The 15,132-nt window shown below is 45.5% G+C and overlaps 1 protein-coding gene across 1 annotated transcript; it reads left to right on the forward strand.

Moving 5' to 3' along the window:
- The first annotated feature begins 284 nt into the window (after nt 1-284).
- On the forward strand, nt 285-14,846 carry CHI3L2 (chitinase 3 like 2). The gene is made up of 11 exons (XM_076010392.1): nt 285-403; nt 2,934-3,118; nt 3,671-3,872; nt 4,162-4,218; nt 7,468-7,618; nt 8,155-8,279; nt 8,538-8,667; nt 9,885-10,067; nt 12,405-12,521; nt 13,297-13,436; nt 14,631-14,846. Exons 1-10 carry the CDS (start codon nt 285-287, stop codon nt 13,432-13,434), a joined length of 1,407 nt encoding a protein of 468 aa, XP_075866507.1. The 3' UTR covers nt 13,435-13,436; nt 14,631-14,846.
- The last annotated feature ends 286 nt before the right edge of the window (nt 14,847-15,132 follow it).

The following is a 15,132-nucleotide window of genomic DNA, read 5'->3' on the forward strand; positions in this document are numbered from 1 at the left end:
GAAGGCTGGCGGGGCTAACGTGTTGTAAGAGAACCGGGAGACAGACAGGGCCACAGAGGAGCCGGTTCCATAAGGGGAGACTGGGGAGCAGGCAGGGGCAAGCACTCAAGACGTGCAATGCCTTGAGAGCCTGAGCCTTCGAGTCTGGAGTGCAATTCCATCCTACCAAGTTCATGGAGCATCCTCAGCAAACATTTGTTGAGGTTTTTGTTTTCATTTTTCACTTAGTTCTTGTACTGAGAACTGTATAGTCCAGCTGGGCACACGGACATACACACCAATGCATGACGATACAGCGTGAAGGTGTGAAAAGAAATGAATGCACCAGAGCAAAGGAGTCAGCTAGTCCCAGCTGGAGGAGAAGTGGAAAGGGCTGGGAGAAGGTGTCATCTAAAGGTACCCGGTAAAGAGTAGCTGTTGGTAGGATCCACTGAGATGGAAGTGCTGTCTGGTTAAATGGCCAAGAACAAGCAGGCCAGAGGTGGTGTGAGCACAGACAGAGGTGAGGGCAAGAAGGAGACAGGTCCTGGATGGGGGACCTGGGGCTGGAGGCTGATAGCAGGAGGCAGAGCCAAAGCATCACCACCTTCCCTTCTTGAGGACTGGGTCCCTTTAAGGTGGGCCTAGATGAAAAGGATCCTTCCCTGGCCATCTCCATAGCAGCTGTTTTCTGACAGGTAAGAGTGGACATTGCTCAAATCTGGGCTTCATTGCCAAGAAGTTTCACAAGGCAGAATTGCCAGGGGAAGTCCCTGGTAGCTCCTGGATTTCTTCTTGCTTCCTTCCTGTGGGACAGGCTGTCGAAACCTCAGGGCATAAAAGGCCCAGAGCATGCACACCCTGGGGAAAGCTGGCCAGGGACACGGGAGCAACCATCATGGACCAGAAGTCTCTCTGGGCAGGTGGGTATGGGGCTAATTCAGCATGTAAGTTGGTGAGGAGGGAAGGAGGAATGCAGACCTGTGGAAGGAGTGCTCTGGCTCCTTTGCTGGGACTTCAGTCTCTCCCATCCAAGCACTAACACCAGGCCCAACCCTGCTTAGCAGGTTTCAGTCTCTCTATTCACCTCAGTGTCAAAAAATATCAAGCTGATGCAACTGTCCTAGAGGAACCATCTGTTCTTTCCTGAACGGGCAATAAAGCAGCAGTTGCAGAGTCCTTTGCATTGTGGGGACGTTCTCGGCTTGCACAGAGGTGTCTGTTACCCGTGTTAGAACTGGAGCTCTGGCCGGGCGCTGTGGCTCACGCCTGTAATCCTAGCACCTTGGGAGGCCGAGGCGGGCGGATTGCTCAAGGTCAGGAGTTAGAAACCAGCCTGAGCAAGAGCGAGACCCTGTCTCTACTAAAAATAGAAATTAATTGACCAGCTAAAAAAAAACCATATATATATATATGTATATATATATATATATACAAAAAATTAGCCAGTCATGGTGGCACATACCTGTAGTCCCAGCTACTCAGCAGGCTGAGGCAGGAGGATCGCTTAAGCCCAGGAGATTGAGGTTGCTATGAGCTAGGCTGATGCCACGGCACTCACCGTAGCCTGGGCAACAAAGTGAGACTCTGTCTCAAAAAAAAAAAAAAAAAGAACTAGAGCTCAAGTCAGGACAGAGACCAGGCTTTCTTAGTCTCTCGATGTACCAGCAATGTATTGAGAGTCACATCTTTTGTAGGCTATGCTTGGGGTACATTTTAGAACTTTTGGGGAGCCCACATTTCTCATCTGCAGAATAGTGTATTGGATTAAATGTTTTCTAAACTCCTCCTTTCAACTCTAATGTTCTGATCTCAAACTCTGGCTTTTGTGGTAGCTGGGAATTTGGATGAGGGTGGGAAAGACGAACTGAACAGGGCGTTGGGTGAGCAAGGGAAGTTTGCCAGGAGGCGAGGGGGGACGTCTGATGGAGGAAAGAGGCCATTTTGTTGTGTCTGTCTGTACCTCTTTCGATCTGTCTTATACTCTCGAGCCAGGAGAGGCCCATTGACAAGAGCCTTTTAAGTTGCCTGTTGAAGTTCTCAGCCCTGGGCCCCCAGGAGGGTAGCCATGGAGACCCAGCACTTTGGAGAAAGGCTTGGAGGCTGACCTGACAGTACATGTAGCAACCAGAATTTCTCTGACCACTTAGTGAGTGTGTGGAGGACCAGATTCCTGCCTCCCCTGCCTTCTGCCTAAAAACATGCGAATCAGCCAGAGAGAACACCAGAGCCCTGCTTCCCAGCCCTGAGCTCTGCAGGCCAGGCACCAGCGCCTACAGCTGCATCATCCAAAGCTTTCTTTCCTTTGTAACTGCCCTTTTCTCCATTCCCAGGCTCCCAAGGGCTCTAGTGAGGACAATGTTCCCAGGGTGGGGGATCACAGTTCAAGGAGTTTTGTCCACTGGATGAAATTTCTGGGACTCATGGTCTTTCCTTCCCTTTAGGAGGATGACTTAAGGATGGAATAATCTCACCAGTCCTCCTAGGGGAAGTGTCCTGTGGAGAAGACGCTAGGAATGACCTCAGTGGAGGCTTAGAGTGCTGCCAGAGCCAGATGGTGCTTTTCCACCCAACCTTGCCTTGTTTTAAGAGTTAGTTGCTTATAAATAGGGTGACCTTTCATTTCAATTTGCCCAGGACAGGTCTGGTCCAGGATATTATCCCAGGGAAATTATTAATAATACTCTTCACTCTCCAAAGGGTCTTATTGGACAGTAAACTATATGGTCACCCTACCTATATTCAACTCCAGGCTAGACCCTGAGCTCGCTGTGTACAGGGAAGTCATCAGCTTCCTTTTGGTTTTCTAAGTACCTTGGACAATGCTTGTTACAGAGCAGGTGATTTAATAAAACCGTTGCATAAATGAATGAGAAGATGAATTCCCAGTTTGGAAACCATGTTTGCCTAGGGCTATAGGGACCCCAAGGCACTCAAGGGCTGGGAACCTCAAGGCCTGTAAGGGGACTACAGCTGCTATGGGTGGACAGCCCGGAAGAAGTGTGGCTTCATCTTGTACATAGGAACACCCACAAGCTCACTGCCATCGTCTGGAACAGAGGAACCAGGCTTGGCACAACAGATTTCTCTTTCCACCCATTTGTTACAGGTTTAGCAGTCTTGCTGATTCTCCAAGGAGGTAAGCAGTCAATGTGTCTCTACTGCCTGTGTCTCTGGGCTGGGTCTTTGCATTTCTGATGTTCGGGTTTCTGTCTCTCTTACATGCATATGCTCTTGATTACTCTCTCAGTTTCTGCCACTGACATAGTTATGACCCTGAGTTTTTGTTCTGTGCATCTCTTTGTGCATCCTTTGTTCTGACTCTGTCTTCTTGAGCCTGTTTTTCTCATTCCAGACTTCAATGTGTGTGTGCATGTGTGTGTGCATATATATATACACATACAGAACACTTGTATCTTCTGTTTCTCTACCGACCTGTGTCATCCATCCATCCGCACACATTGAATCTCAGTGCTCTGTGGGTGTGCCACGTGTTGATGGTGTTTGTGTCTCAATGGATTTCCTAACTGAGGTGTGAGTACTCAAGAGTCAGGACTAAGAGCCCAGGCTAAAGGACCCTCAGAGGCTCTGACTGAATGAGCAAAGAATGCAGTATCTGTCTTGGGGAGAAACTTGCTCTGGGGGCTCTAAGGCAACAGCAGAAGGATCTCATGGGCTCTGTTCACTCCAGGATCCGCCTACAAACTGGTTTGCTACTTTACGAGCTGGTCCCAGGACCGGCAGGAACCAGGAAAGTTCACCCCTGAGAATATTGACCCCTTCCTGTGCTCTCACCTCATCTACTCATTTGCCAGCATCAGTAACAACAAGATCGTCATCAAAGACAAGAATGGCGCGATGCTCTACCAGACCATCAGCAGTCTCAAAGCCAAGTAAGTAGGACAGGGGTGGAAGCACCCTGGTGGGCACTGGGGAGGGAAGTTAGTCTGAACCGGGCCTAAGACCTACTGTCTCATTCAGTCGTTCAATCATACGTACTTTTTTGGGTATAATTCTGATCCTAACTGTTCTTCTCACCAGTGCCTCATCCCTGCACTGAACTTAGCCTCTAAGCAGCCAGGCCCTGCTTGTCCATATTCCTCACATCAGTAATTCTATCCATTAGGCAAAAGTTTCCCTGGCAGCCAGAAAAGAAATAATCAGCTTATTCTTCTACTCCAGGAATCCCAAACTGAAAGTTCTCTTGTCCATTGGAGGGTACCTGTTTGGTTCCAAAGGGTAAGACCACATCTCTATTTTTTTGTTATGTGATTTCTGATCATTGCCACTTTTCCTCCTCCTGAAAAGAGATATTGAACTAGACATTGAGAGGTCTTTCATTGGCCAGGTAGCAAAACTGATCTGAGTTTGTCACAAGTAGGAGCACAGCACTAGGTTTTCTGATGTCTTTGAAGGAAGCCTTTAGGAGTTTAACACAAGCCCAGACACTTAAGGCCTGCAAGAAACTGAGCCATGAGCAATATTCAGTAAACTCTCATTATTTACATGAATACTTTTCACTTTATGGATTATAGGGAGATGATTTTGTTTCAGAAGTGCAATTGTTTTAATCACTTGAGGGTCTGACTTTGAACCATGAGGTGGGTTGTGTGGGTTATTTCTACTTAAAAACCCAGCCTTGGCCTGCAACAGTCAGTGGACTGCAATGCCCTGGGCCATGGCTGTGCAGGCGGATGGCCTGAGAACAAGAACAGCAGAGGACACATCTGCTCTGCTTAGAAACAAAATAGCTATTGATACAAAGCATACATTATAAATTGTGTTTTCTATTCACACTAAAATGATATTCTATTTACATCAAGAGCTAAATAAATACAAATATGTAAGGATGAAAGACACATTTTTCAATCTTTACGGTTAATCTAATTTTGAATTTCTTGTGGTTTAAAGTGCTAATGCTTTTAAAAGTTCAGAGATCTTAAGCCCAGCCAGCAGAGTCTTTCAGTTTTCATGGAAGTCTGATAGTACAAGTTACTCATTGCAGCTTGTCAATACTCAGTTACAGCTGGGGTAGTCATAGAAAGAAGTAGGTGCGAGGGACCTATGCAGATTTCTGCAGTAGATCAGGCTACCTAACTTACTTTGTTCTATGTTAAGCTCATCATGAACAATTATGAATGGGTTTCCATGGCAACTATGCTTCGAATTCTCAAATTCTCTCTCCTTCATAACACTTGCTTAGGTTTTCATTCAATTAAGAATGTCTTCATTCAGTCATTCTTACATGCATGCATTCATTCATTCAATTCAATAATTTATTGAGTGCCTATCATGTACCAGTTTAGAGGTTAAAAGTGGGGCTTTGGAGATAGACACATTTGGTTTGGATTTCCCTTTAGACATATACAAGCTATGTGACTTCAGGAAAGTCATTTAACGAGTTGGAGGGTTTTTTTTAAAACTACACAGTGAGAATAGTAATAGAATCTACCTCAGAGTGAGGTTGTAAGAACAGATTATGTGTGCAAACTGCTTAGCACATACAGCCGAGGTGCAGTAAGGGCTCAGTGGTTACAATAATCACTGTTACATTATTATTGTTATTATTAGTATGCCAGGCTTCGTGCCCTGCTGTGTAGAATACTGAAATATGTTCGACACACAGACTTGCTTCTAAGGAGCAAATTAGTACATTTCCTAAAATCAGAGGCATCTGCCCAGAGGCTCAGGTGCAATGGTTCTCTCATTATTGTAAGCACTTTGAAATGCAAGAGAAAAGCTAGAGATCTGTTTCTACCATTTTTCTGTTTCTACCATGGTTTTCTGATACTGGGCTGGTTTCTTGCTACCTGCTACACTGTGTAGCTGACATACATACAGAAACCAAAATCTCAATTTAACACATTGACTGCTACAAAAACAAAAGAGAAAGAAAGAAGAAAGAAAGAAAGAAAGAGAGAGAGAGAGAGAGAGAGAGAGAGAGAGAGAGAGAGAGAGAGAGAGAAAGAGAGAAAGAAAGAAAGAAAGAAAGAAAGAAAGAAAGAAAGAAAGAAAGAAAGAAAGAAAGAAAGAAAGAAAGAAAGAAAGAAAGAAATTTTGCCTGGGGCCACAGTGTTTTATTACGATAATAGAATAAAAACTTCAAAATGATTCTAAAATATGCATCAATAAAAAAGTAGTATAAAAGCTTGAAAATTAGTAATGTAAAAAGTAACATGAAAACTTGAAAAATAGTTTATAACTCATGTGGTAGTTAATGTGTTAATACTGACTGAAACAAAATTAATTCAAGACTCTAAGTATGTGGGGGGGGGAGGTGTTGTGAGAGGTAGGAAGTGACACAACTCAAAGGATATATCCCCAGGAAAATACCAATATCTGATCTACAGCTTCAAATTTTAAATGCAATTGGTGCCCTCCATATAAGCAGCTGAGAATCAACTTCATGGCTTAAGAATTCTAGTTCAGGTGAAAGCCCCAGGAGCTGCTCATAGCAACCTCAAACTCCTGGGCTCAAGCAATCCTTCTGCCTCAGCCTCCTGAGTAGCGAGGACTACAGGCATGCGCCACCATGCCCAGCTAATTTTTTCTATATGTATTAGTTGGCCAATTAATTTCTTTCTATTTATAGTAGAGCCAGGGTCTCGCTCTTGCTCAGGCTGGTTTCGAACACCTGACCTTGAGCAATCTGCCTGCCTCGGCCTCCCAGAGTGCTAGGATTATAGGCGTGAGCCACTGCGCCCAGCCATAAACCCAGATCTCTTAGGATTCACTAAGCCACCACATTGCAAACTATTTCCCAAGGTTGTAAAGTGTTAAAGAAATCCAAAGCTGAACAATACTGAAATCAGTAAAAGCATATTTTATTCAGAAACTATTTCAGTAGGGGAAAAGACACCTCAGTATAGTACTGGGTTCAATTCTGAATATAGCAAAGGCAAGTGGGGACATACAGCCAGTAAAGCAGGTTGGGGAGTGGGGGGATGGAAAGTTACTAAGGGGAAACATTATGGCAAGGGGGGTTCTTGTTAAGCTGACTCAACAGGATTCTTGCTAAAGGCTGGCCAGAGTGATCAGATATCACCTGGGTGAAGGGGAATGAGAAATTTTGTAAGATACTGAGGGTGATCAGTTATCAAGGGTTGGGGATTCTTGCTAAACTGATGGCTGGATTCTTATGAAAACTAGACTTTGCAAAGATGCACCCAGAAGCCCAAGGTCGAGGTCTAATTGAGAAGAGGGCTCAGGAAAGCCTGTCTAAAGTTTGGTCAAGGCAAGAGTCCATGTCAAAGGCGGCTGCATTGCACTGGGGGAAGACTGCAGAGACCCCAATCTTCTTTTACCTGACCTGATCAATTTTCTGGCCCAACGATCCTTCTTCCCATCTGTTTCAAAAGGGGCAGAGGTTGGGATATTAATAGGCAGTGAGTGAATATTAGGGAGGATTACTTCAAGATTTCTGTGAAAAATGTGTTATGGGTATTGCTTGTTCTTTCCAACAAACACTTTTAAATTGCTTCTCCCTAGGTTCCACCCTATGGTTGATTCTTCGACATCACGTTTGGAATTTATTAATTCTGTACTCCTGTTTCTGAGGAACCATAACTTTGATGGCCTGGATATAAGCTGGATCTACCCAGATCAGAAAGACAACACCCATTACACTGCACTGATCCATGTAAGCCAGACGCCACGGTATACCCAGTGTCTGTACCAGGCAGAATGCATGACTGCACCAGAACAGAAAAGGAAGGGATTGAGTCTGCTTGGAAGACACAGGCCCTGCCCTTCAGAAGCCCCCACTGATGGGGGAACAGCCCCTGTTCCTAACATAGGGCAGGAACAACATCAAGCAATGGAGTCCCCTTACACAGTGAACACCACCAGAATAAAGCAACAGTCATACAAAAGAGTATGGGGCCATAGAATTTCCTGAGCCCTGAGATTGTCTCATAGATCAGATCGATCAGAAAATCTATCAGAAGGAAACCCAGATAGTTCTTTCCCGAGTACAGTGAGGCTGGGGTCCTCCTGCCTAGTGTGGACGCTTCCTGAGCAGATACAGGCATGAAACATGCCCATGTGGAATGGGGAGGAAAGGGTTGATCTCTACCATCTAATGTGGTTCTAGAAACTTCATAGATTTCAGACAAAAAGCTTAGCACTGTACTCTGGGAAGGGGAATCTGACACCTTGTTTCCTTGTTTTTCATAGGAGTTAGCAGAAGCCTTTCAGAAGGACGTGGTAAAATCCACCAAAGAAAGGCTTCTCTTGACTGCAGGCGTATCTGCAGGGAGGCAAAGGATTGATAAAAGCTACCAGGTCAAGCAACTGGCACAGTGAGTACTAAGAGCACCTCCTCCATCCCTCTGCCTCCAACCTGGTCCATGCAAATGATACGTGTCAGTATGTTTGTGTGACGAAGTGTGGTGGGAGAGAGGAAAGGCTATTGTCATATCCCTGCATCATTCAGCCAGGAACAACTTCTTCACGGATGTTTAATCCTCTTAACAGTATTCAAAGCTCAAAACAATTACTGACAGTTGTTTCTACCACTGTTTATCATAGAATCTCTTCCTTTGATTTTGGCATTTTAGAGAACTGGATTTCATCAACCTCCTGTCCTTTGACTTCCATGGGTCTTGGGAAAAGCCCCTTGTCACTGGCCACAACAGTCCTCTGAGAAAGGGGCAGTTGGACAGAAGCCCAAGCTCTTACTACAATGTGGTGAGTGGTGCAGGGGACCCACAGGGCACTGGCTGGGGAGGGGCTGGGAGAGTCCAGTCCCACTAGAGTTACTTCTCTCTTGCACTAAGCAGGAGCTACGTGCCCAAGAGGGACTTGAGTAACCCCAGGCGCTAGCGAGTACAGGTGAAATGCTTTGACCAGGCATCAATAAAATGTCACCTGGAAAACATCAGAAGACCTGGTAGTTGACGTCCTTAAGCTCTGTCTCTGGACCAGGGTGTCCCCCATCCAAGTCTTCTGAATTGTCCATCTTCCATACATTTGCTGGCACCCACACAGGTGTTTAGAACTTGTACTGTCTTGTGTCCATCCATATTCCCTATTTAAATTGATCTTCAAAACAACCCATGAGGTTGGCTGGGCAGGAAGCATCATTCCCACTTCATGAAAGATGAAACAAGCTCGGTAGAGTCCACGACTGTTCAAGGTCATATGATGTGAAGTTCCTGAAAGGTGGTGGGAAATGGAAAGTCCAAGAAAAAACATGTTGTTGATATTGTTCTGGTATATGTATACAGATATGTATTCCTAATATTTTGGGAGAAAACAGTATTATCTGGGTTGCTTGTTTCCAAGCCTTCACATTTGAAGTTACAGAACTGGTTAGCTCAAAGCTATTTTCTAGTTTGGGGTTTTCTAGGACTCCACATGGCTGAGCTATTCAGCCACCCTCATGCCTTCTCACTGTAGAATTTCTGTAAGGATGAGGAGACATAGCCTCATCTCCTCTAACCCCCTGTTTTGTTCTGGAAGGCAGGAAGGTCAAAGCTAGCCTCTTACCTCCCAACCTGTCCCCCTGGGTCCAAGGCCATTTTGAGGCCTTGCAGACTAGGATTCTGACAGCCACCTTCATCAGTAAGCACAATCAGCCATAGCATAGACAAATTCCATAAGCAATTGACTTAAAGGAGAAAGAAAGGTGACAACTTTGATTTCATGTTCTCTAGATCTCTTGCCTGATTTCTTTTATGATCCATTGTCCAGTTTCTTTCACAACTTAGAAAAAGCTGAATGAGTCTCTTATTGCTGAAGAGCACTAAGTGCATAGAACAAACACTTGGGTCCCGGTAGGACTGTCCACACTCAGATGCAGAAAAGAAATCAAGTCACCTCTCTGCAGTTTGGGATGAAGGCTAAAAAGGCCAGACACCTTTCCTTCTCCATTCCCTGGGGCTTAGTCTGTCTTCCCTTTCTAGGAGTACGCTGTGGAGTACTGGATACATAAAGGAATGCCCCCAGAGAAGGTGGTCATGGGCATCCCCATGTATGGACGCTCCTTCACACTGGCCTCTGCAGAATCTGCTGTGAGGGCCCCTGCCTCTGGTCCTGGAGCTGCTGGCCCCCTGACCAAATCTCCAGGCTTCCTGGCCTATTATGAGGTACCTGGAACTTCCCTGTGCCCTCAGCTGCCTGCCATGTCTGGGTCGGGGTTTCAGCGTCAATTTGACCATAGTAGAGCATGTTCTGTGCTGTGAAGGTGGAAGCACAGAGTACTACTGGAACTCCTAACCAGGGCGCGGGTCAGAGAACACTTCCTGGAGGGAGTGAGATAGGTGAACTCTGAAGAGGAGATGGAGCTAGCCAGGAATGGGGATGGTAGTGGAGGGAATGGGAGATTGAAAAAGGGAAAGTGCCCCAGCTTCTTGACCTGAGCAACTAAGTAGGATGGCAATGCCACTTACTGAGATAGGGAAGACAGGAGGGGGAGCACAGTGGGCACTGGTCCTGCTCATGAGATCAGTTTTGGACTTTCTGAGTATGAGGAGCCTTTGGGACATACAGATAACAAGCAAGACATTGAATGTATGGGTTTGGATCACAGGAGGCCAGTCTACATTAGAGAGGTAAATTTGAAAATTTCAGCATAAAGATGGTATTTGAAGGCAAAGTGTATGGTGAGAGGTGAATAGGGCCCAAGACAAAACCAAGGACCTCCTGCACCTGAGGGGTGTGCAGAGGAACAGGAGCTCATTAAGGAAACTGATAAGGAATGACAGAGGGGTGGAAGGAGCCTGTACAATTCTGTGCCAAAGAGCTTAGAGAAGTAGGAGTTTCAAAAAAAAGGGAATGGTCAAATGTGTCATATTCTGCCCAGAAGTTACATAGATCACAGGGCTAACAATTAAAGTTGTTCAGCTGATTAAACCATCATTTCTGTCTGCCCCTTAATCTAGGGAATTTTTTTCAAAGCGTAGGGGAAACTAGAAACCTGACAATAGCTCAACCAATAGAAGCTCTTGGGACACTCCCATATTTCAAATGGTAGGTACTATGAGAGCTAGAAATAAGTGATTTTCCATCCTTGTCTCAAAGGGCTTATTGTCAATGTAGAAAGGATGTATAACTAGTTAGATGAGAGTTTAAAAACAAGACAACTATAACATTTAATAAAATCGCAGAAGTATTGGAAAACAAGGTGTGATCAAGTGACCAATGAGTGGTATAGAGGGACACGGGATCAGAGATGGGTGACTGCGGAAGAATCCAGGGAAAAGGAAATATTTGTGCTGGGCTCTGAAGGATGAATAGGCATTTGATCAGGTCAAGAAAATAATATCATCCTATATCCCAGTCTCCCACGTGGAGTCATAGCCTGACCTCTCACGGTGGGTGTGGGCATGCCCTGAGCTCATTCTGGGTGACTTGGTGCCCACCGAGGTATCTGATCAGTGTAATGCTCAACTTTCCCCTCCCCTCACACACAGAAATGATTGACACACCATCAATTCAGTTAGCAAGAAGAAAGGTATACAGGTCACTAGGAGAGTCCTCATTGAATCTCAGAGTGCCTGACATACTGGAGCAGGGAGAGAAGCTGACCCATCTTTGGGTAGTTCTAGGTCAGTAGTAAGGGACAAGAGAGATCGTTGCTCAGAACCTGCTGGTAGGATTTTAACACGAACCACTGGGTATGCACTTTCCCATCTCATGGAAAGTTTAACTTGACTGTTCAGTTTGTTCGTCTCCCTAGGTCATTATAACTTTCACAAGTTGATATTTGCTTGAATGTTCAACTTTTATTTTCTGGCTCCTTTGAAGTAAGCATGAGTGTAGATCATCCAAAAACAGTAAATAATACAAAATGAATTTTCTGTGTGGTGTTGAAATGCATTTTTTCACTGAAGATTTGTCCTTTTAACAACTCTTACTTATGCTAACAGAAAGAGAAAGCAGCTGATTATAGAAGGGGGCATCCCAGGGCAGGACACATTGGGAATGGGAGGCACAGAGGGGGAGTAATGGGACCGAAGTGGGGATGAGCTACTAGCTGGGGAAAGATGGTGATGGTCATATTTCATGTTTGTAGAGCACCTTCCTGTTTTCAAAATAACTTTTAACATATATTATTTTATTCTAACAATAACACTGTAAGATAGGGATGAGGGAAGCATTATTATAGTTATTTCCATTTTGCAAATGAAGAAATGAGAAGCTTTATTGGCCAGTACTGGCACAAGATCTGGAACTCAAGTCTTTTCTGACTTCTAGCTGCTGGCGGCTCCTCCTGAGGAAGCCTTAGCACGAGCAGTTTCTGGTTATTCACCTTGGGCCACCCACTCTGCACAATGTACTGGGTCATTTCTCTCATTGTCTGATCCTTGGGATAAGGGTTCTGATATTTCCCCCAAACCCCTAGTGGCTCACCAGTCCTGTCTACTCATTAGGTTTCAAGAAGAGCCCATCACTGACCCTTTTGCTCCTCTTTCCCCCACCAGATCTGCCAGTTCCTGCAACAAGCCAAGATCACGAGGCTCCAGGACCAGGAGGTTCCCTATGCAGTCAAGGGGAACCAGTGGGTGGGCTATGATGACGTGGAGAGTGTGGAGGCCAAGGTAGGTAGGCAAGAGGCTCCAGGACACGGGGATACTTCTTCGGGTAGGGAATGGGGGTTATGTGGTAAAATACTCTATGTTGAAAGAGAGAAGCTCCTGGGTCTCTGACTCTACGATGGGATCCAGTGGCCTCTGTAACCCAAGTCTAGTAGTGACTCTAAACCACACCTGTGAGCACCTGTGGCACAGGCAGGAGAGGTGGAAAAGATGCAAGAAAGAATTGAGAATAAGTGAAGTGAGGAGTGGAGGGAAGGGAGGACCGAGAAGAAGAGAGAGGGAATAAAGGAGACATTGGTGCCTATATAGGTTATCCACCTTGTCCATTGAAGGACAATCTCAGGACAAACGCTTCAGTTCTCATCATGGATTAGCTATCTAGGTGGTACCAGATTTCTGAGCCTACCAGTTCTTAGACCTTGGCAAGACATCTGCATGCCCTTGAGGATGAGTACAGGAAGGAGGCATAGGTATAATTTACAACCCAGGCCACTTCTCTTGCTAAGGGTTTCCTAGTTTCTTCCCTTATCCTGGAGTATTTTTATAGCCTCCATGAATGCTGGATTTCAAATGTGATGACTCCATGAGCTAGAATGAGAAGTAGCTAATGGCAAGTGGCCCTCTCTATCCCTGAGCAACCTTTTCCTTCAGGGAGTCTCCATAAAACCAGTACGTCTGCTGCTGTAGTCTAAGGTCAAACCTTCACCTGAACTTGACTTGGTCATCGGCATGTAAGGTCCTCTTCTAATCCCTGTGTGTACCTCCGTGTCTCCCACAGGCTCAGTTCCTAAAGAATTTAAACCTGGGAGGGGCCATGATCTGGTCCCTTGACATGGATGACTTCACTGGCAAATCCTGCAGCCAGGGTCCCTACCCGCTTGTCCAAGCTGTCAAGAGAAACCTTGGCTCCCTGTGAAGGTATCAGAGTCCAAGGCTGGGGCTGGGAGTGGGCAGAGACCTGGGCACAGCAGGGCACAGGAGACTGGGGAGATCACCTTTACATATTTGAACTGATCCTTTCTCATGCTCCTTTGGATCTTCTGTCATGTTTTCTTGGCTGATTCTGCCCTTTTGGTAGGCTACCCACAGACTTTCAAAATAGTATTAATATTAATAAATTTTGGCTACCATTTATTGAACACAGTATGAGCTAAGGGCTTTCTTTACATGTATAGTGGGAATAAATACTAATTCCAACACAATTCTTGGTTGTATAAACATCAGCCTGTTTAATTTTCTGAATCGCAATAAATCTGATTCTATGTCCTCAAGCCACTAGACTAATGAGAAATCCAATCTCAGTGATTACCTAATGCTCTCTTGTTAAGTTACCTACAGTCAATCTTACTTAGTCTAGACATTTGGGAGATCCCAAGGTCATTATAGATATGCTCTTGCTCAAGCCTCCCTATTATCTTTTTATATATTTATTTATTTGAGACAGAGTCTTGCTTTGTTGCCCAGGCTAGAGTGAGTGCCATGGCGTCAGCCTAGCTCACAGCAACCTCAAACTCCTGGGCTCAAGCAATCCTCCTGCCTCAGCCTCCCGAGTAGCTGGGACTACAGGCATGCGCCACCATGCCTGGCTAATTTTTTCTATATATATTAGTTGGCCAATTAATTTCTTTCTATTTATAGTAGAGACGGGGGTCTCGCTCTTGCTCAGGCTGGTTTTGAACTCCTGACATCAAGTAATCCGCCCGCCTCGGTCTCTCAGAGTGCTAGGATTATAGGCGTGAGCCACCTCGCCCGGCTTCCCTATTATCTTAAAGGCCAGTAGCCTTGCTGCTGCTCCATACCTGGACCCCAAGGTCCCTAGGTACAATGTAAATCCTCATGTGCAGGTGAAGGCTGTTGTTGACCAATCAGCCATGCTGCAGCCCATAGATTCTAGAACAGGGGATGGAGGAGAAGGGGACTGGGGCTCACTGAAGACAGACAACTGAAGAGGACTGGCTGTGCTATCCTGGAGAAGAGCCGAGAACTGTTTGAAAATGCCTGGCCCGATGATTGGGTAGCAACCCTTCAGCTCTGAGCATCCATGCTTAGTAGCTTGAATCAGGCCTCAGTTTACTGAATTGGGCTTTAAAATACTCTTCCTTTTGTTTCCAGGCTTAACTTACCATGGAACAGGCAAGGTGACCTTGCTGCCTGGGGCCTGCTCCGTCTCCGGGAATCCTTGCATGGGACTCTTGTGCCAGGCTGGCCTTCAGATCGCTCTTTTCCAAGCCTTCTCGGACTTTCTCTGAGACTTTGCATTGGGCTTGGCTTTGTTTTCCCGCAACTGTTGACATATTGCCCTGAAGCACAATAAAAAACAACTCTCATTTTGCTCCAGCAAGTGTGTCCTCATTTGTACAGTCATTGAGCCTGTGGTATCAGGCTGTCTTTCTTCTCCTACTATTTGTGGGGTCCAGGGACAGGGTACAAATGGAGACCCGAATGACATATGTTTATATATCAAAAAGAGCTAAGATACAGTGGAAATATGACTTATGCTCCAAATATGACTTCACAACAACCTAGATCAGAGTCGGAGAATTCAGAATTCTCAGACTCCTTGGAATTCCACACCAAAATGTAGCAGCACATGCCCTCAGCTCCCAGCCCACAG

This window comes from Microcebus murinus, chromosome 2 (assembly GCF_040939455.1).
Source record: "Microcebus murinus isolate Inina chromosome 2, M.murinus_Inina_mat1.0, whole genome shotgun sequence".
NCBI classification, from domain to species: Eukaryota; Metazoa; Chordata; class Mammalia; order Primates; family Cheirogaleidae; genus Microcebus; species Microcebus murinus.

Bases quoted from the DNA above. Each gene is read 5' to 3' on its own strand.
- CHI3L2 (XM_076010392.1), top strand. From the start codon at position 285: ATGACGATACAGCGTGAAGGTGTGAAAAGAAATGAATGCACCAGAGCA. The intron at 8,280-8,537 runs GTGAGTACTAAG...TTGGCATTTTAG, and splicing joins CAGGTCAAGCAACTGGCACA to AGAACTGGATTTCATCAACC. The intron at 12,522-13,296 runs GTAGGTAGGCAA...TGTCTCCCACAG, and splicing joins TGGAGAGTGTGGAGGCCAAG to GCTCAGTTCCTAAAGAATTT.